The sequence below is a fragment of the Ovis canadensis genome, chromosome 6 (assembly GCF_042477335.2).
Source record: "Ovis canadensis isolate MfBH-ARS-UI-01 breed Bighorn chromosome 6, ARS-UI_OviCan_v2, whole genome shotgun sequence".
NCBI classification, from domain to species: domain Eukaryota; kingdom Metazoa; phylum Chordata; class Mammalia; order Artiodactyla; family Bovidae; genus Ovis; species Ovis canadensis.
In genome coordinates this window covers 121376351-121397651 of record NC_091250.1, presented here as the reverse complement: position 1 = coordinate 121397651, position 21301 = coordinate 121376351, and the positions used below count along the sequence as shown (strand labels likewise).

Here is a 21301-nt window from a genome sequence, read left to right as displayed (position 1 = left end):
GCACAGGAAGTCATGACAGTGCAGCACAGATCAGTCGGTCGGTTTGGGTGCCCTTTAGTGACCAGTCATGGCATCAAGGATCACTGCTTATGAGCATCCTTTTTCCTAGGTCTCCTGGATGGTGGAGCATGGACCCAGTTGCTGCCCACAGCTGCCACCTTCTCCAGCAGCTGCACGAGCAGCGGATTCAAGGCCTGCTCTGCGACTGTATGTTGGTGGTGAAAGGAGTCTGCTTTAAAGCCCATAAGAACGTTCTAGCAGCTTTCAGCCAGTACTTTAGGTACGTGTTTTAGACTGTTCTAATTGTACAGAGAGAAAGCTTTTCTGGAATGGAAATCTATTGTCTAAATTTTATTTTTCCTCAGATTTCATTCTCCTTATCTTTTGTAGCACATTGTGGGCTTTTTCATTTTTGTATTTAGAGTGACCTGAGCGGGAAGATCCCCTGGAGGAGGAAATGGCAGCCCACTCAGGTATTCTTGCCTGGAGACTTCATGCACAGAGGAGCCTGGTGGGCTGCAGTCTGTGGGGTCACAGAGAGTTGGACACGACTGAAGCCACTGAGCGTTCATGCACGCATATATTTAGGGCTGTGAAAGTAGTTTGGCACTTTGTCTTTGATTTTTGAGTTGTAATTAATATCAGGCTTCTGTATCCATTTCTTGTCCTTTCCAGGTAAAAAGATTGAGGAATAGAGTTTCTGATAAGAACATTTCCTTAATAAGAAATCTGAGAGGGGGAAACATCCTATATGCCATTTTTAAAAAACTAAAACATTTTCATTTTTGTTTTGCATTTTACTATTCTAAGAAAACATGTTTGAACTCAATTTACTTATCCCTGTAATTGTTTTTGCCTCAATGAAAGATTTACTTATAAACAATAAGATCAAGCAGTAGTATTTCATTTAAGTATTCTACACACATTTTCTGGTTAACTGGATTTATCTGTCCTGAAGCACTTTTTCAGGACTGCCCTGTAGCTCAAAAGATAAAGAATCTGCCTGCGAAGCAGGAGACCAGAAGAGAAGATCTTCTGGAGAAGGGAACAGCAACCCACTCCAATATTCTTGCCTGGAGAATCCCATGGACAGAGGTGCCTGGCAGGCTACAGTCTGTGGGGTTGCAAAGAGTCAGACACGACTGAGCGACTAACACACACACACAAGCACTTTTTCAGAACTTTTCCCCTTAAAATATATACTATTTTACTACTCTAGTAAATGATATACGGAACAGTATTTACTCTTTCCTTGATAATCCTGAATCATCAAATTAAGTCTCAGCTGTCATAAGTGCTGCAAGTCGTATTATAGTGGATTGACTCCCTGAGGCAGCATTCTGCCCATGTGCAAAGTGGTCCCCTGCTTGGGCTTTGCCTGTTTCTTCTGTCTTTCCAGGACAGTTAGGTCTATATGTTATGAAACATTGGCTAGTTTATTTGATAAAATGTCTTTAACAAACTTGCAGGACAACTTAACTGACTCAGTATTTTTACAGGAGACAAATTCATTCATCTGTGAACTTGACTTAGGCCCAGAACAAAGTGCCTGGGCTTTATGGTGCCTTTTCCCTGCATTAACTTATAGGGCTCTCTCACTGCTGGTTTATGGACCATTGGGTTTCTGAGAAGCATCAGGTACCTAGATCAGTCAGATTGACAGAGATGGAAAGTGGAAGGGTGGTTGCCAGGGGCTGAGGGGTTGGGGATAATGGGGGTTATTGTTCAATGGATAGAGTTGCTTTTTGGGATGATGAAAAGATTCTGGAAATGGGAAGTGGTGGTTGTTACACAATAATACGAATGTACACGGTGCCACTGAATTTATCATATGAACCATATAGCCAGATGTTTGACATTATGTGTGTTTGGCCATGGTTAACAAATTAAAAATATTTTTTAAGAGTCTGTATCTGAAGTATATCTAGAGTTGGTTTATTATAGCTATTTTCATTTTCAGATGTTTTTAAGATGCTTAAGATACAGAAGTATTTTTGTATGTGTTTTATGGTTTGAGATAGGTAATTTGTCAGACTAAACAAAATATTAAAAAGTGTCTTCTTTAGTTTTCTGTAATCTATCTGTATGCAATGAATAATGCATATGAATAATTACATTTTCTTAAAAAAGAACAGTGAGTATATTTTTAAATCTTACTTTAAGATTTCCTTGGAAGTTTGGATATTCAGCATATGAATTCAGTTAATCCAAATTGCTTTATTGAATAGCTTGCAAACACTTCTTAAAGGATTGAAGCATACTTAATTTTTTTTTTTTTTGCTTTTAAAAAGGACATGTTTTATTTTGAGTGATTTGAAAAATACTGAAAAACATTGAGAATCAATAATATCACAAACACACCTGGATCTTGACTTAGAATTGACAGACTTAACATTTTTTTGCTGTGGTAAGAACACCTAACATGTGTTTAAGTGTGCGGCACAGTGTTGTTAACATAGGCACTATGCTGCATAGCAGATCTAGCGGTTATTCATGTCGCGTAACAACTGTTACCTTTTCTTTCTATTTACATATTTTAATCGGAGGATAGTTACTTCATAGTATTGTGATGGCCTCTACCATACATCAACATAAATCGTCCATAGGCATACATGCATCCCCTCCCTCCTGAACCCCACCTCCCTCCCCGCTCCCCACCTCATCCCTCTAGATTGTCGTGGAACATCAACTTTGGGTTCCCTACGTCACACATCAAACTCCCACTGGCTATCTGTTTTTACATATGGGGGTGTATGTATCTCAGTGCTGTTCTCTCAAACCATCCCGCCCTCTCCTTCTCCCACTGTGTCCCAAAGTCTATTCTTTGTGTCTCCTTTGCTGCCCTGCACACAGCATCGTTGATACTATCTTTCTAGATTCCATATATATGCATTAGTACATATTTGTCTTTCTCTTTTTGACTTACTTCACTCTGTATAATAGGCTCTAGGTTCACCCACCTCATTAGAACTGACTCGAATGCATTCCTTCTCATAGCTGAGTAAGCGTCTACCATATATATGTGCAACTTCTTTGTCCATTCATCTGCCGATGGACATCTAGGTTGCTTCCATGTCCTGTGCTGTGCTAAGTTGCTTTAGCTCTGTCTGACTCCATGCGACCCTGGGGAATGTAGCCTGCCAGTCTCTGTCCATGGGATTCTCCAGGCAAGAATATTGGAGTGGGTTGCCATTTCCTCCTCCAGGGGATCTTCCCGACCCAGGGATCAAACCTGTGTCTCCCGCATTATAGGCAGGTTCTTTACCACTAGCACCACCTGGGAAGTCCTGCTTCCAGGTCTGAGCTATTGTAAATAGAAGTGTGAAAGTGTTAGTCGCTCAGTTATGTCTGACTGTGACCCCATGGACTGTAGCCCGCCAGGCTCCTCTGTCCATGGAATTCTCAAAAGCATGCTTAATTTTTAATCTTAGCATTTATCGAAGGATAGTCATTTTGAACATTAGCACGCATATTACTTAAAAGAAAAAGCTATCAGAATGTATGGATCGTTAACCCTGTAAGCAGATATCGTTTCTTTTATCAGGAGCCTCTTTCAGAACTCTTCAGGCCAGAAGAATGATGTTTTTCATTTGGATATTAAGAATGTGAGTGGCATTGGGCAGATCCTGGACTTCATGTACACGTCGCATCTGGATCTTAACCAGGACAACATACAAGTCATGCTGGACACAGCCCAGTGTTTGCAGGTTCAGAACGTCCTCAATCTGTGTCACACCTTTTTGAAGTCAGCCACCGTCGACCAGCCTCCAGGCCTGCCCTGTCACGGCACCTTCTCCCTGCAGAGCACCCTGACTCCCGACACGAACTGTGTCCTCAGTGAAAACTACCCGCCTCACTTGCTGCCGGAGTGCTCCGCGGGCACCCAGCAGGGCAGGGCCGTGGACGGGTCACTCTCGCACACCCCACCCTCAGTCGGCCTTCACCCGCCCACGGCCGAAACCTCCAAACAAGCCCCCGACCCGTTCGATGGCAGCTGCACAGAACTGTCTTTCAAACAGCCCAGTTGTTACTATAAGCTCAGAAACTTGTACAGTAAGCAGTACTACAAACATGCCGGCTGTCCCAGTCACGAGCGAGTGACGGAGCAGCCTTTCACCTTCAGCGCCTCCGCAGACCTTCACGCCACGGATCGCCAGCCCTGTGCGGTCGGCCACGCCGAGTGTGTCCTCGAGTCCTCCCAGCACCTGCCTTCCAACTTCCTGGCCCAGCCTTTGGGTGAAAATGCCCCAGACCCCGCTTCCGACCACGCCAGCCAACAGCCTACCCGGCAGATGAGGCTCAAGAAAGCCATTCACCTTAAGAAACTCAACTTCCTAAAGTCACAGAAATCTGCAGAGCAAACCTCTGAACCGAAACCCAATGACAGTTTAACCATGAGGCTTGAAGCTGCCAGGGAACATGGTGTGGAGAAAGTGAACAGCCCCAGCGCCGAAGAAAAGGAAAGCGAGGAACTCAGCAGTTCTGAGAACTTTAATGGCGTGAATGAGACAGAGAGGCCCGAAGACGCCGCGGCCCTGGAAGACCAGACCCAGATGCCGCAGTCCCAGAGACAGTACGCGTGCGAATTGTGCGGGAAACCTTTTAAACACCCCAGCAATTTGGAGCTGCACAGACGGTCTCATACAGGTACACTGATTTGGTCCCCGCAGGCAGAAGGAAAGCAAATAATACCAGACGATCAGATACCACTGCCTGCTCCCGTTTTTGTAAGAAGTTTTGCTATTGCTTGATGATGTCATTGATATTTACCCCCCAAATCAAAGAGTGTTCGCTGTCTTCTGCTTTGTGTTTTTGGTGATGTCTTTTAAAGAATAATCTTAAGTTAGTAAAAGCTTTCATAGAGCCATTTTTAAAAGATGGTGCACTTTTCATCTTTTAATTGTGGTTTTCTATGAGAAGCTTTCCATTTCAAAGTATGGCAGATTCTTTTGATTCACTCAGATTTTCAAATTAATTCTAAAACAGATAAGCAATATTTAGTTCTTTCTTCAGAATTAGATTTTTTTTTTTTAAAGCATGATGTTGGTTAATTCAGACCAAAGTAGTTTAGTTTGAGTAATTCTGAAAGCTTTGGAAAGTAATTTGAATGTCAAATTTTTTGTTTTGTTTTTAATGTGTTTTTAAAATTTTATTTATTTTTAATTGAAGGAGAATTGCTTTACAATATTGGTTTCATTTCTGCCATATATCAACATGACTTAGCCATAGGTGTACATGTCCCCTCCCTCTTTGAATGTCAGATTTTAAAAATTGTGATTTGGGAGGCAGGAGGTAAACTTCTGAATGAGGATCAGCTTTAACCATTTGGTATTTTCAAGTGAAAAATTCTTCCATTTGAACACTGAATTTTCAAAGTTCTGTTACCTTAGCTTATACCTCTTCCCCTTTCCAAAATATTTATTTTTTCCAAAGCTTTTGAAAAAGTGTTATACAATATTTATACAGTATGTAATATAACACATGTATATTACTTTCTTTCTTGCACTTAAGCCTGATGACCCTAGTACACATTACACATTATTGGCAATTATCTTCGAGGCATGAGAAGGAGTATGTTCAGGAAGCTTCTAAACTAACTGCTTTCAAGGTGCTTGTGTGATTGTGACTATTGGTGTGATGTCCTGTTATCACTCCTGATTCTCCATTTGCTCCCTTATTGCATTGTTGAGACTGAACTAATATTTATGAAAGCCTTCTATAAATTTTGTTGTATTTGAATATAAACTACTATCATTATTTTTACTAGTTGCTCAAAATTATTCCATACAAAGACAGTACCATTGACTAAATTTTGCCCTGAAAAAGCTTAATTTAGATCATTCTGTAATTTTCTGGAGCCTGAAGATCAGTATAATTTTTATTTGAGAAACTTACCTGCTTTAGCTTTAAAGGAAACAAGACTTGTTTTTATCCTGCAAGAACATCTTTGAATAATAGCAGTCAGACAGTTCTGTGGCACAGTTGCTTCCTGGGACATAAGTAGATTGAGAAGGGCAGCAGTTCTCAGTATGGTTTGGGGAATCCTTTCAGGGGGTCAGTGAGGCCAGAACCATTTGTAGCCTCATGTAGGATGCTCCTCCTTCCCTCCTGCTTCCCCCACAAGTGTACAGTGCTCAGTCCCTCAGTCGTGTCCAACTCCTTGTGGCCCCGTGGACTGTATCTCTCCAGGCTCGTCTGCGTCTGGAATTTTCCAGGCAAGAAGACTGGAGCTGGGTGCCGTTTCCTCCTCCAGGGCAAGTGTACAGTGGCGTCAGTTCAAGGCTGCAGAATGTGTGATGAGGGCTTCACCTGGTGGCCAGTGAAAAATGTCTGGCCGTTTCTTTCAAAAATCATTCCGTTTTGATTTCTAATACAGACTGTACCCTCAGATATGGCCCACATAAGGAAAAGCTCTTTAGGGTCCTCAACTGTTAAGAGTGTGAAGGGGTCCTGAGAGCAAAAAGTGTGAGAACCACTGGTGTAGGGTTATTAACCCTGGTCACCTGAGACTCTAAGGAACTAGTAACCTCTTTTTTCAGACTCTCGTATCTCATAGTGGGGGCTTTAATGTAACGTTATCTATTATCTCCCTTATCTTCAGACATAAATGTAGTTCAAAATGCCGCATCCATGTGGTTATAATTACAGTTACCCTTGAACAACGCCAGGCTTAGGGATGCTGCCCATCTGAGCAGTCAAATCCTGGTATAACTTATAGTTGGTCCTGCATGTACCGGTCCCTCCACAGCTGCAGATTCAGCCAACCTCCATGATGTAGTACTGTGATACTAACTATTGAAAAAAATCCACGTGTGAGTGGACTTGCACGGTTAAAACCTTGTGGTTCAAGGGTCACCTGTACTTGTTGCTCAGGAGCTCCCCACTCATCCCTGGGGAAGCCATTAAACAGTTTCAGGAAAAGATCAAAAGTACTTTAGCAGAAGCCCAGAAAGCTAGCCAACTCCAGCAACACAATAGGAGGGGAAACATTTTTTAGAAGGGATTTTAATGAAAGCACTTGATTTGAGGGGATGGGGAAAGTGAAAGGTTCTTGGCCTTTGTGGGGTCTGTTTGTTTATTAGGGTTCTATAGGTTAAAGGCAGTACCTGAAGTATGTCTTTAAACAGATTTTCTGGAGACTGCCTTCAGAACCATTGTGGTTTCTTTGTAGTAGAGTTCCATTCTCTACATCTGTTCTGTCCCAACATGTGATCATTCAAAGTTAGTGAAGTCAGAGGGGCCAAGCAGTCAGCAAGGGAACACGTCCCATGGTGGAATCTTCTTTTACTCTGTTAGCACGTTTCAACCAAGGCTAAAAGGCAGTGGGGAGGGGCTTTTTCCCAGCACACGCTCAGGAGGTCCTGCTCTCCTTGGAGCAGTTTGAGGTTCATACCTCATGTGAAATGGATGAGTCCCCCTGGTTCTGTTAGGACTCACCTGTGGTCAGTGCAGGAGCCAGGCTAAAAGATGGGTTTGTGCTGTTCAGCAAGAAAACTCACATTTGATTTTCGACTGAAAGGGAAATCTGTGTCCAAAGCCCCAGTGTACTTTGAGTGCACATAAATATGTTTGATTTCAATACAGGTTTAAATTTCAAGAACCACTTTTTTTTTTTTTTTTTTAAAGAGAGAAGTAAATATAGATTGGGACTTCCCAGGTGGCTCAGTGGTAAAGGATCCGCCTGCCAATGCAGGAGACATGGGTTTGATCAGGAAGATCCCCTGGAGGAGGAAATGGCAACCCCTTCAGTATTCTTTTTGGAAAACCCCGTGGACAGAGGAGCCTGGCAGGCTGCAGTTCATGGGGTCACAGAGTCAGACATGACTGAGCACACACACAGATATAGATCTCACTTTTATCATCTCTGCCTGTCATCTGAGGGTAAGAGAGATGGTGAGGACAGAGGCTCCCCATGTTCGTACCCTGATGGTGAAGTACGTTATGCTCTGTTTGAATGGTGGGACACAGAAGGCAGTTTAAACATTGTAAGTGGAAACCTGTCGTGCAGGTATTACTAATGATTTTACCCGCTGTTGTTTTCTTTTGTTTTAGGTGAGAAACCTTTTGAATGTAACATTTGTGGGAAACACTTCTCTCAGGTGGGAATACTTTTATTTATTGTTAATAATCAGAAACCTGAAACCCAGTGTTTATTTTTATTACAGATGAGACATAATTTTGGGACTTGTGAGAGAAGACTGATGATATCTGTAACTTAAAAGACTTCAGACTAAATCAGGAGAAAATTTTCAAGAAAAAAAAATTTCTAGCTCATTGTGGGGGTACCATTTTTTTATAAGCATAACTGTGAACTCTCACAATACCTTATCCCTCATTAACGATGGGTCTAATTCTAGTGTATTTCTTCTCTTCCTGTGCATGATATAAACCATATTGAGCACCACTTGAGGGCTGGGGGATTCCTAGGAGGCTCAGTGGTAAAGAATCCGCCTGCAGTATGGGAGACATGGGTTTGATCCTTGGGTGGGTAAGATCCCCTGGAGAAGGAAATGGCAACCCACTCCAGTATTCTTGCCTGGAGAATCCCATGGACAGAGGAGCCTGGCGAGACACCGTCCGTGTCCACAAAGAGTCTGAACAACTGAACACACACGTGGGGGCTGCAGTTTATGCCAGCCTGGACCCAAGACAGATGCCTTCTTACTCTGATTGGGGTTGTAGATGTTAGGGTGTTGGAGAAAAGACCACACACTTTGCATTCCCTGCCTTTGCACATGTCCTCTCACTTGGCCAGTGTGTGTGTCCTCATGTAGGCTCTGTACTCATCTGGGCACCAGACAGAGAGAGCGAAGGTTTCAGAGGTATTCTGAACACGGTAGAATGGCTGTGGGAACCTGCTTATCCTTCTGCAACAGAAGGTAGCTGTTCCCAGAAGCTGCTCGAAAGGCCCAGTGCCCAGAGGAGATAGTTCACAACCGTTTCTACACTCGCATGGCAATCATGGAGTAAGAGCATGTACAGATGCTCCTTGACTGGGGAAGGACCCTGGGGCTGGGCCTCGGTGGAGGAGCTGGACCCCTTCGCCCCGTGGAGCACAGGAACCGCAGGTTGGCCCTAGCGCTGATGCCCACTTCAGCCTCCCACACCCCCAGACCTGCCATCTAGCTGCTTTTCACTCTTCCTGCTGGCTGTGAGCCATAATTCACCATGCCCCAGTGTGGTCCTTGTCGTTATCAGTCGAGGCAGGGGCTGTGCACCCCACCAAGTGTTCCGTAAGCCTCTGCTGAGCTGAGTGGAGGGATTGCTGGTCTACCTGCCATGCACTCTAGCTGAGGCCTGTGCTGCTTCCTGCCAGCCTGCCCTGGAGGTCAGAACTCAGCCTCTAGAGCCAGACAGTGTGGATTTGGATCCAGCCTCTGGTTTTCTGCTTTGACCTCGGACAGTCTCCGTGTTTGGCACTTTGGCTTCCTTATCTGTGAAGCAAGTGTGTGGGACCACTGGCCCTCGTGGTGTGTGAGGAGTAAATGAGTTTATAAGACAGTCAGCTTCCCAGGTGGCTCAGTGGTATAGAATCTGCCTGCAAATGCAGGCAGAGGAGGGTCTGATCCCTGGGTCAAAAAGATCCTCTGGAGAAGGATGGGGCAACCCACTCCAGTATTCTTGCCTGGAAAATCCCATGGACAGAAAAGCTTGGTGGGCTACAGTCCATGGGGTCGCAAAGAGTCAGACACGACTGAGCAACTGAAGATGTTCAGCATCACGCCTGGCCCGTGGTGAGTCCTCAGGACACATCAGTAGCCCCTCTCCCGTGGCCATTGCCTCTCATTTCTCTGTCCTCTCTGCTCTTACAGACCAGTCTTCCGAAGGGACACTCCCCCACTACTCCACCCCCCACCACTTTAATCTTTCCAGCTTTGGTGTAATGGGAAGCCTTAAAAAAGTGGCTTAACAACCATTAATAATAGCAATCACAACTTCTCTGGGTCTCATTTTTCTAATTCTTAGAATAGAGATGATACCACCTCATGGGAATATTAGGAGGATTAAATGAAAAAAAAAAAGGACGTGAAAGTCCTTTATACATATACACTGTGGTAACAGTTTAGGTTCTATCCTTTTCTTGCTCAGAATCCCGTGGGTTTTCACTGTTAGTCAAATAAAGTGAAACCAGACACTGAGGCATTGGGTCTGCCTTCAGCTTTCTCTCTTGGAGTTAATGCTGGGCTCACCCTCAGAGATTCTGGCACTGCTGCCTGGGGCTGGGGCTTCAGTGTCGGCGCGTTTGAGTACGGTGGTTTTGATAGCACCCCGTCCTCTGCTTCAGACTTTTCCTACATGTTCCCCTCAAGTCCCACCAAGGGCAGCCGTGTCTGATAGACGCTACAGAAATCCTCCTCTTCTGTATCGGTGTCTGTGTTTTTATCAGACTTTTATAGACATCGAGTTTTTTTTTTTAATGAACATAACCATATATTTACGGTTTTTAGATGTATATCGCTGTTTTACTTCCTAATGTAATGATGAAGTTTTTGTGAATAAGGACTCTTTGAACAAGTATTTATTACAAGCCTGCAGTGTCTGAGGAGCTCTGCCTGTGCTGCGGCACAAAGATGAATAAGGCTTCAAGGAGCTTTGTGTTTAGAGGAAGAAACAGGTGCATAAAGTGGTAAAGCACAATGAAACGGTGGAATTTCCATGGCTCCTGTGCGGGGAACAGCTTGGGCGAAGAGGGGCGTGGTCATTCCTGCCTGAAAGTTGTGATGTTTGGGTGGGTGAGGTCATGGGATGTGTCCCGTGACTGGGGCGGGGCCCTGAGGATGGGAGGCCTTGATGGGCCTGAGGCTCTGGCATTCCAGGCGGAGGGAGCAGTGGCAGTGTTTACACTTAGTAACCGGGCCTTCATTTCTCATATGAACTGGAAAACATGTGGTTACAGTGGACTGGAAATACCCTCCCTTCTGGAAGATTCAGAAAGTGGACCTACCAATAAGAATTAACTTTATTCATTGTAGTATTTAATAGGGTTGGTTAGTCTTTAAAAAAAAAAAAAATTAGCCACAATGTTAATAATGAGTCAGCAAACAGTTTACTTCAGCTTTGGAAAAGCTGTGACAAGCCTAGATTGTGACAGCTGGCTCTGCATGTATTAACGCAATTTCAGACACGGCCCTTGCCCGGATAGCAGCAAGTGAGAGTCACGCAGTAGCTGACAGTGTGCCTGAGGCCCCGTTGGGAGCCACGTGTCTCCCATGTGCAGGAGAACCCGGGCTGTTCAGTGCAAACAGGCGAAATCTAAAAACAGGCAAAGGGAAACCCGGTGTATTCAGCTGTCTTGAGGGAGGGGAGGGGAGTCGCCTCGCCTCTCCAGTGAAGCAGAATAGAGACCCTGAACAGCTGTTGCGGAAGGTCGGGTTCTGAGAGGTTCAGTACCATCCCCGCATCTCCTTTGTGCAGGGTGTGACTGGCAGGGCGCTGCATCCCTGGGAGGCTGCTGAGACATTTTCCAGGGTGCTGATGCAGCCCCATGCCAGAGGTGGCAAAGCTGCATCCCATCTGTGGTGAATATGCCAGAAGCAATACTTCAGTGGACCTAAATTATTAAATCTTCTGACTCTGCGGTGGTGTTTCCCACACTTTTGATGTTAAATGTCCTTTTATCAGTGGAGTAATCATTGTCCCTTAGGTGACAGCCTTCTGCTAATCTCTAGATTTTTTTTTTTCTGTTTCATAGTCTTAAAACTTCTCACGATGATTTTTAAGATCTGACTTCTGTTTGGTCTGTAAAGTCTCACAGTTCCCGATTTTGTACAGAAACACTAGAGGGGTACTCTGCTCGAGAACATGTGCTTGATTTGATCACGGTTAAATACTGAGGTTCAGGTACCTGTTGGAAGGAGTTTCTTTTTTAAATTATTCAACAAACCAGGTGTTAACTTCTTTTCTGCAGCAGAGTTTTTGAGTTCTGACAACTCCATCCTAAACTAAAGTGGTGTCCACTTAGAAAGGGTAGAATTTCCTTTTTTGCTAATATTTTTCACCCCAACAGCAGCACAAGCTTTTTGAGTCCACAAAGTCGAATTGGGGAGTGTTCCATGCCAGCTGTAGGGGCCATGGCTGCTCCCCTCCCAGGGCCTCTGTTTACCTCCTGGAGCTGGTGATGGCACTTTATGAGGACATTGTAAGGACTCTCTGAAAGTCAGTTTGTAACTGGTGAGCAAGTGTTCCACTCGTAGTAAACTCTTAACAAAGGAGACCTCCTGGTATTTACCCCTTGCTGGAGTTTTCATGGATCCAGCAGTACGTAGATAATTTCTAAGATGTCGTCCTTGTACTTAGGATATAATTAGTAACCTGGTGGCTCAGTGGTAAAGAATCTACCTGCAATGCAGGAGCCTAGGGTTCAATTCCTGAGTCAGGAAGATCCCCTGGAGGAGGGCATGGCAACCCACTCCAGTATTCTTGCCTGGAGAACCCCATGGTCAGAGGAGCCTGGCAGGCTACAGTTAATAGGATCACAAAGAGTCAGACATGACTGAAGTGACTTAGCATGCAAGCACGCAGGGCATAGCAAAATTACTAAAAATGACGACTTTTGACTAAAGGGCAAATAATCGGGGCCCCAGTTTGCTATGTAATTTGGTATACATTATCTGAGTGCATGATTGAAATTTTTTTGCCTGAATCTTTCCATTATTTAATCTACTTTTATGCCATTTATCAGACTAATATATACTCCTTTATCAAGGGGAATGATAATCATTTTCATTATACATTTTCAGTATTAAATAGCTAAGAAAACATCTTAAAGTTTGTTTTACTGTTGTTTACTGTAATATTGAACTTCCCTTGTAGCTCAGTCGGTAAAGAATCTGCTTGTAATGCAGGAGACCTGGGTTCGATTCCTGGGTTGGGAAGATCCCCTGGAGAAGGAAATGGCAACCCACTCCAGTATTCTTGTCTGGAGAATTCCATGGACAGATGAGCCTGGGAGGCTACAGTCCACGGGGTCACAGGAGTCAGACATGACTTAGCGACTAAACCACCACCACTGTAATGTTAAGTGGAAGACTATTCGGTTTTATTTACTTTGAAAACAAGTAATTGTTAAGCTGTATTTAAAAAGGAAAGATGCACCATTGCTAAGAATTGAATCCGAATGTATTTTAACCATAATACATGGTTTATATAAGAACTTGAACCAAAGGATCTAATTAAACCATTGAGCAGATGGTGCCATACAAATTGTTATTTAAATGACCAGCTTTTCTGAAAGTTGGAAGTGACTGATTTAAAATGTGTGTTATCTTAAATCCAGTGAGCCGTTTCCTGGATAGCACAGTCACTGCCATACTGAGAAATCAGCACAAGCTAGCTTATTCACAGAAGCTTGCAGGCCCTCATGGAAGACAAGAGTTTAAGCTCAGATCAACCAGCATTAATTTCTGGCCTACTGTGTAACCAGAACAACTGATTTATTTATCTGAATCTCAATTGTACACCTAGAAAACAGAGACAATAATACCAATTTCTGAGGGTAATTTGGTTATGTGTGAGTAGACCAAATGTCTATTGCTGTTGACATTTGCTGTTTTATTATTGTTATTAATAGTCATTCAGTTAAAAGCTAGGTATTTCCCATTGTTTTGCCAAATACTTTCTCTTTGGTTACCTAAAATAAACCAGCTTTTTTTTCCTTAAGCCATATTTATCATATTTTGAAATACAGTATCTAACTCAGTTTTTTCAGACTCTGATAGATTTAAAGAATCTTCTGTGTTACATAACATGAAATCCGCAGTTTTCTTTATACTTTCAGTCCTATAACCATGAACTATCTTTGAATCTCATCTAAAATATAGTTTAAGCCAGCCACTCGTGCCTTCTGAGGTGGCCCACAGTGTCTGTGTGTTTTTCTCTAAATAAATCCACTTCTTACCTATCCAAAAAAAAAAAAAATTACAAGCCAAAGTTATGAGTTGGGGATTATTGTTCATTCTCTTTTTTGGCTTATTTTGTACGTAAGGCCTGCACATTATCACCTTGGATATCTTCGTCCTCCTCAGTGTTGTTCATAGCAGAACACTATGAAAAATTAAGTTGGGAAGTGGCAGATTGAGACTGTTAATGTAAATCACAGCGATGGAAGATTGTGTTTTCCAGTCCTAATTTGAAACATTTGCCAGTAGCTTTTGTAAAGTCAGGCATTTGCAGGTTTAATTTCACTGTACTTTAGGCAATTTAGTGTCGATTTCCTGTTGATTAGCACATGGAAATCTATTTTGTGATCTCCATTTAAATCAGTTACTCTTCGTGAAGCCCTGCTGTTCCAGAGATTAGAGACATAAAAGGCCTGCAGCTGAAGGACCACCATGAAGCTCCTGATTTGCTTTTTTTGCACAGAAGTAAAAATGACCAACCTGTCAGTAAGAACAACTGTACCACCAGAAGAAATACTTTTTGTAAATGTCTTACCTTCCTTATGAACAAAAGCATGTTTTTCAAGAAAAAACAATGAATACCGAAATGACCAAGTACAAGTGCTACCTTTTTTCAAATGATGTTTGCATGTAGGTGGTCGAGGTTAAAAAAAAAGAAATATAAGACATCAACAGCTGTTCAAAATACAAGCTTAGCAAACCTAAAAGCAGCCCCCACAGAATGTCGGGCCCATTTTACAGGGACATGGCGGCCTGTCTCCCTGTTGAGGGACGGGCCAGGGGCTGGCATGGAGCCGAGCTGAAATCAGTCGCCCCCTGTTCAGTTCATTGCCAGGCAGGGGCCGCTCCCAAATCAGAACCAGGCTGGGCCTCCATCTCCTTGCACGTGGCTGCTTCTGAGTCGTGCATCTGGGATCTTCACTGGGAAGTTGGACTGGAACCTGGCTAAATCTGTCAGTGTCCCTTTTGAATGTATGTGCCCTTAAAAAAGTGTTTTTTCCATTATTGGCATATTTTTTCTTTTCCTTTCCTGCAGGCGGGTAACTTGCAGACTCACTTGCGTCGGCATTCTGGGGAGAAGCCGTACATCTGCGAGGTCTGCGGGAAGAGGTCAGTGCAGGGCTTGGTCAGCTGCCCAAGGGGAGCCGGCTCGGCAGCTCCGAGCCCCACGGGGCTGCTGCCACCCAGGGACACAGCAGAGCCCAGCCTGCTGGCCTTCCTTGTGACACACATGAGAACAGCGGAAAGAGATGGACATGTTACTCAAAGGAGAATCTAGGACACAGTTGTAGGAAATGGGATTTTACGGGAAACAGAATTACGCTAAAATTTCCATTCATTCCAGAAATGTCTGTTAAAAGATGACTGGTCCCATGGAGGTGACCGTCTGGTAGGGAAATGAGACTCGGCAGCCTGAATGCCTGGAATCAGGAGAGGGAGTGCTGGGGGCACGCCAGCCCCGCTCGCAGACCCGTGGAAAGGCAGAGTGCAGCCGCAGGAAGAACAGGCGAGCCTCAGGGCCGGGGAGGCCAAGGACTTGGGGGACCACAGTCTCCCCCTGGAGGTGGAGGTGCCCCCTCCTGTGGGCACACCGGCCTGCAGCGTACCCCCTGCCCCTCGGGGGCATTCGTTGGGATTCCACTCCCTCTGTCATCTGGGATTGGTCATCATCTGGTGATTGGTCGTTCTAGGACAGGAGGCAATGGCCAGGCCTCTACCAGTTACTTAACCGTTCAGCCATTCAGCATTTATTAGGCACCTACTGTATGCTAAGTGCTGTGATGGGAACACTGACATTTTCTGCTCCTGATACATTTGTATTCAGGAGTCGGGGGTGGGGGTGGGATGATACGGGGCAGTTATAGTCACAGTCTTCTACTGGGATGGGGCAGCACCCTTGATTCAGTTCCAGAAAAAGCAGTTGTCTCTACAGATGGTAGAAAACAGAAATAAAGGCTTCCTGGCCTGATAGTGTCTCTGCAGCTGCCCAGACGCTGAAGGCCAGGTTTAGCACCCAGGTCCTGGGTCCTGCCTGTCTGGGGTGCCTTGTAGCACAGGCCCTCTGCTGTTTTGCTGCGGGGCGGGTCCTTGAGAGTCTTGTTTCTCAGGGTGTTTTCAGTGTGAGCCTTCTGAACTCCCATTTAGAAGTAAATGTGTTTATAGTGTTACCAGATACATCTTCCCAGATGCAACCTGTGGTCCTGAAATCAAGTGAGGCAGGACAGAGAGGAACTTAGCTCCACACTGGGGCTTGGGTTGGGCCAGGATTGCCCTCCCACCCCCCGCCCCCAGCCCACCTAGCGATCACCTCAGAGGAAGAAAGGTTAACGCAAGTAGGTAGGGAAAAACTGTTTTAGAAATGAAACATTAGGATCATTCTCTACTCTTCCTTTAAAAAGAAGAGGAAAAAAAGATGTTCTTTTCTAACTAGCATCTCAAACGAAATCAGGCCACTCCTGGTCACATTCCGAGGGAGCAGCTCGTCCCCTCCCTGGGTGACTTGGAGTTAGAAAGGTCTGCAGTGACGCAGGCAGGCTCTTAATTGACTTTCCAAATTGCGTTTGCAGGTTTGCAGCCTCGGGAGATGTCCAGCGTCACATTATCATCCACTCAGGAGAAAAGCCACACTTGTGTGACATCTGTGGTCGAGGTACGGCTGAGCGTCTCCCTTCGGAAGATTTCCGATTAAAATGTTCTCCGTCCCTCAGCCTAACCCCGGTGTGTGGTCTCCTCTAGGGTTCAGTAACTTCAGTAATTTGAAGGAACACAAAAAGACGCACACGGCTGACAAAGTCTTCACCTGCGATGAGTGCGGGAAGTCTTTTAACATGCAGAGGAAGTTGGTAAAGCACAGAATCCGGCACACGGGCGAGCGGCCTTACAGCTGCTCTGCCTGTGGTAAGTTTCCGCCCACCCCAGGCCCCGTGGGAAGGATGCTGGGCTCTGTGCCCACACACTGTCCTGGGTGACTTATCTGAGCACCCCTCTTCTCATGGGTAACATGGAAGTGATTGCTATTTCTTGATCACTGTGGCCTTCTCTGATTCATCTGTGTTCATGTGCCATTTACCCAAGGTTTCGGCAACTGCCCTAGATACAAAGATGACTGATAACAGAGTCCCAAATGCCACGGGGCATTGGCAATGGGAAAGGTGGGGGAGAGCGTGTGGTGCAGCTGCAGGGCCGGGGCACAGCGGGCTGCGGGACACCGAGGGCACACAGTGGGCTCGGGACGGCGGGCTTCTTGAGATCGTGTCACATGTCACAAAGCAAAGGTCACCTCTGCGGCATTTGGCGCATCCGTGACATCGTCGGGAGGCTCAGTTTTCAGGCACATCACTGCACAAGCCAGGGAACTGGGGCCTCGAGTTAAGTACCTGTGATCACAGAGTGTTAGAGCTTCTGAAGAACTGGGGGAGGGCGTGCATGTGTGTGTGTGTGCGTGCATGTGTGTGTGCACGCACACTTGTGTACACATGTGCCACTGGCAATGTGGACTGAATCAGTGAGTAACCGTTTTTATGATTACCTGGTTAGAACAAAGAGGAAAAATGCTCAGAGTCAGGCCATGGGGAGCCTGGAATTGGGGCATCCTCGGAGCGGCTCTGTTCTCATTGTGGTTGGTCCCTAAAATGGGGCAGGACGTGTGGGATGTGGCCGGAGGCAGCTTCCTTCATGTCTCCCGCTTAAGCTGGGTCAGATTCCCTGGACACCAGTATCGGCAGCTCCGTGATTTGTCTGCTCCCTCTTAGAGGATAAAATTGCATCACTTTCAATCACAGTTGCAGTCTCAAATCCCTAGTGTAGGATGTCGGTTATTCTTATTACGACTGTGAACTTGACCTCAGATTCAACTGTTCCTTCCAGCCAGGACCTGCTTTTTGCCAGCTACGACCCTCTAGGGAAGGCAGTGAAGTGGGCCCCTCTCTCCCCCGTCCTTCATTTCCACCCCTCCCCGCTACTCGCTGCCTGAGGCTTCTGACCCACATGAGGTCAGCTTTTAGGAAAGCAGGGAGAGGAAGGGAGCAAGAGTGATTCTGTGTGGCAGGTTCGAATCTGTATTAGCAGCTTTGCTGAGTCGAGTCCTGTCTATGGAACCTGCTCACTTGGAGCAAGCAAGTCAGCAGTTGGGGTGCATTAGTGCTGTGCTGCCCTCGCCACAGTCTTAGAACATTCCATCACCCCAGGAAAGAAACCCCGTGCCCACTCGCAGTCACTCCCCACTCCCTCCCTCGGCAACCCTTAACCTACTCTCGGTCCCTAGATTTGCCTGTTCCAGACAGCTCATAGAAGTAGCATCCTGTAATGTGTGGCCTTTTGTAACTGACTTCATTTCGCTTAGCAAGTCTGCTATGAACATTCACATGCAAGTGTATGTGTGGGTGTATGTTTTCGTTTTCTTGGATTCAAAAGACAGTTTCCATTTCATGGTGGCTTCACAGTCTGAGCTTTGCTGACTTGAAAGCCTGGCCCTCTCTGCCTCTTCTTCCCTCGCTCCTCCTCCCCCTCCCCCTCCCTGCAGCATTTTACCTTCTTCCTAAGACAGTCTCCCCCTTATACCCTGTTCTCCCTCCCCACTTAGCTGCACTTTCCAGGATGGAAAGGTGCATTTTCTTCTGGCCAGACTTTCTCCTTTAAGCCCTCGGTTTTGTAGCCGTTCATCCTGAGGAGGCTTTCCCTGTCGGTGTCCCATCGCCCCTCTGGGCAGCCCTCTGAGGTTCCAAGGCTGGCTTCCTTGCGAGCATGACCCTCGTCTGATCTGTGGAAATACTCATGTTCTGTGCTCTGAGGTCTGCAGGCCCACGTGGGTGCAGAGGTGACCGTCTGCTCTCTCTCTGTCGGCTGCCCATACAGTAAGCGAGCTGTCTCCATTTCCCCCATGCCGGAGGCAGGTGCTACTCCACTCAGACCTCCTAGGGACCCACATCAAGCCCCTGTCTTGACTTGAGGTACAAAGGAGAGACTCCTCCTCCCATTTCCCCTCTCTGGGAAACTTTCCTGCAGCTGAAATTTATATCCTTTGACACCTTTTGCCACATAAAAGTCCACTACTGAGAATCTATCTTAAGGAAACAAGGGAAAGGACGATGTGAGCTGACCCTCAGGTACAGTAGCAAACAGTTGGAAGCAGTCCAAACAGCCCACCATTGCTTGACCAGGGCTAGATAGCTGAGGACTCAAACACAGGGGCGTAGGGTTAAGTGAGAAGTTCTGGAAGGTGTGTCCGTGCAAATCATATAGTTTGTTTCAGCTCAGTCGCTCAGTCGTGTCCAACTCTGTGACGCCATGGACCGCAGCACATCAGGCCTCCTTGTCCACCACCAACTCCTGGAGTTTACTCAAACTCATGTCCCCTGAGTCGGTGATACCATCCACCGAGGTGGATGTCATCCTCCTCTTCTCCTGCCTTCAATCTTTCCCAGCATTAGGGTCTTTTCCAATGAGTCAGTTCTTTGCATCAGGTGACTAAAGTATTGGAGTTTCAGTTTCAGCATCAGTCCTTCCAGTGAACACTCAGGACTGATCACCTTTAGGATGGACTGGTTGGATCTCCTCACAGTCCAAGGGACTCTCAAGAGTCTTCTCCAACACCACAATTCAAAAGCATCAGTTCTTCAGCACTCAGCTTTCTTGATAGTCCAATTCTCACATCTATACATGACTACTGGAAAAACCATAGCTTTGACTAGACGGACCTTTGTTGGCAAAGTAATGTCTTTGCTTTTTAACAAGCTGTCTAGATTGGTCATAACTTTTCTTCCAAGGAGCAAACGTCTTTTCAAACAAAGCATAGTTTGTTTCAGTCCTTTGTAAATGGCTTCTATAAGGTTATATATTGGTTTTTCTCTTCTGGTGTTCTGACCTCATGGCAGGCCTTAGGTCACCTATCTCTAGTTTATACCTAGAGAAAGGAAATAGGACCTGGAGAAGGAGCATAAAATTACGTTAAAAATTGAGTGTATAAGTAACTTTAGAAAAGATGCTTCTAAAGTAGAGATTGGCTGTGGTCGATTTGGGAATAGCTGAATAGCGCTGATGCGGTTTCTCAGCTTGGGCTGTCGATCAGGCACCCAGGGCCCCCTGGGATGCTTCTGAGCAGGGAGATGGGGCTCCGGAACCCTCAGGTGACACGGCTCGTGGAGACCGAGGCTGCAGGTTGGGGGGCCGCATTGGTGGGGCATGGAAGGGTCTGGAACCGGCATGAGTGGGTGATGGCAGCGCTTGGCCGACTTCACAGGAAAGCGGGGCACTTGGGGGCGGCGGGGACACCCTCCCGAAAGTCCTCCTCTGAAGAGCGCCCTGTCTGTTCCTGCAGGGAAGAGTTTCGGAGGGTCGGGCGACCTCCGCAGGCACGTGCGCACGCACACTGGGGAGAAGCCATACACTTGCGACGTGTGCAACAAGTGCTTCACGCGCTCGGCCGTGCTGCGGCGGCACAAGAAGACGCACTGCCGGGCGGGCGACGAGGGGCCGGACGCCCTGGAGGCACTCGCGCGGGCCATCGAGGCCCCGGACCTGGAGCGCTCCCAGAGCTCCGACTCCTTCTCCCAGGACGTGTCCGTGCCTCTGATGCCCGCCGTGACCGTCAAAATCCCCGCGCACCCGGCAGATGAGGACTCAGTGGCGGAGTTTGACAGCCCCTGTAAGTTCCAGTCGGTGGTTCAGCCCCCGCACGGGCCGAGTGAGCCGGAGAAGCTCAGCCTGGAGCCGGTGAAGCTGGCCAAGCCCCCGCATGTGCCGCCGGCGCAGCACCAGGCCTATGGCTACCCGGACATGGACTCTCCGGCCGGCGCCGAGCCGCTGCAGGCCGACGGCGTGGCCGCCCTGCGATCGTCCCTGGCGGCCCTGGACCACCCCCCCTGCACCGACCCCCTGGGCAGCCGCGCCACCGCCCCCGCCCCCGCCTACAGGAACTCGGAGGGCCAGTTCTTCTCCAGCATGACCCTCTGGGGGCTGGCGATGAAGACGCTGCAGAACGAAAGCGAGCTAGACCAATGAGGCCCCCGTCGGGTCTCACTCGGCATCGGGGCCGGGGCCGGGCTTCGGAGCGGGACGCCTTCTCACCAGCTCCAGACAGAGCCCGACCCTGACCTGGCAGGGGTGAGCATCTCAGCACCTTGAGCTCAGCGTGCGGGAGAAAGCCTCCTGGCCCCTCGGGGAGGTGCACACGGGACTGAACAAGGCTCAGGGGCCGGGTGGTATGGACTGCGGGGAACTGCTGCACATTTTGGTCATGGTAAAGGGAAAGGACACATCTATAATAATCCAGATACTATTTTTGCATTTTTACATGGTTGAAATTTGTAGCATTTTGTATGTTTATTTACAAAAAAGATTTTATTTGTATAGGGAACTCATACAATAATTTAATTTGAATAAATGGAAGTTGCCTTTCTGCATAA

At 46.6% G+C, this 21301-nt stretch overlaps 1 protein-coding gene across 7 annotated transcripts in view; it reads left to right on the top strand.

Annotated features, from left to right (window-relative positions):
- ZBTB49 (zinc finger and BTB domain containing 49) overlaps positions 1–21301 on the top strand; it is a 26430-nt gene extending 5129 nt beyond the window's left edge. For 3 of the 7 annotated variants that reach the window (XM_069593245.1, XM_069593248.1, XM_069593246.1), the window contains 7 exons: positions 110–280; positions 3545–4647; positions 8053–8099; positions 14935–15008; positions 16466–16548; positions 16635–16796; positions 20215–21301. In XM_069593245.1, the coding sequence (XP_069449346.1) occupies positions 129–280; positions 3545–4647; positions 8053–8099; positions 14935–15008; positions 16466–16548; positions 16635–16796; positions 20215–20897 (2304 nt within the window). In that variant the 5' untranslated portion in view covers positions 110–128 and the 3' untranslated portion in view covers positions 20898–21301. Of the gene's footprint in view, positions 1–109; positions 281–422; positions 474–3525; positions 4648–8052; positions 8100–14934; positions 15009–16465; positions 16549–16634; positions 16797–20214 lie in introns of all 7 variants that reach the window. The other 4 variants (XM_069593249.1, XM_069593252.1, XM_069593251.1 and 1 more) reach the window with 3 other exon arrangements.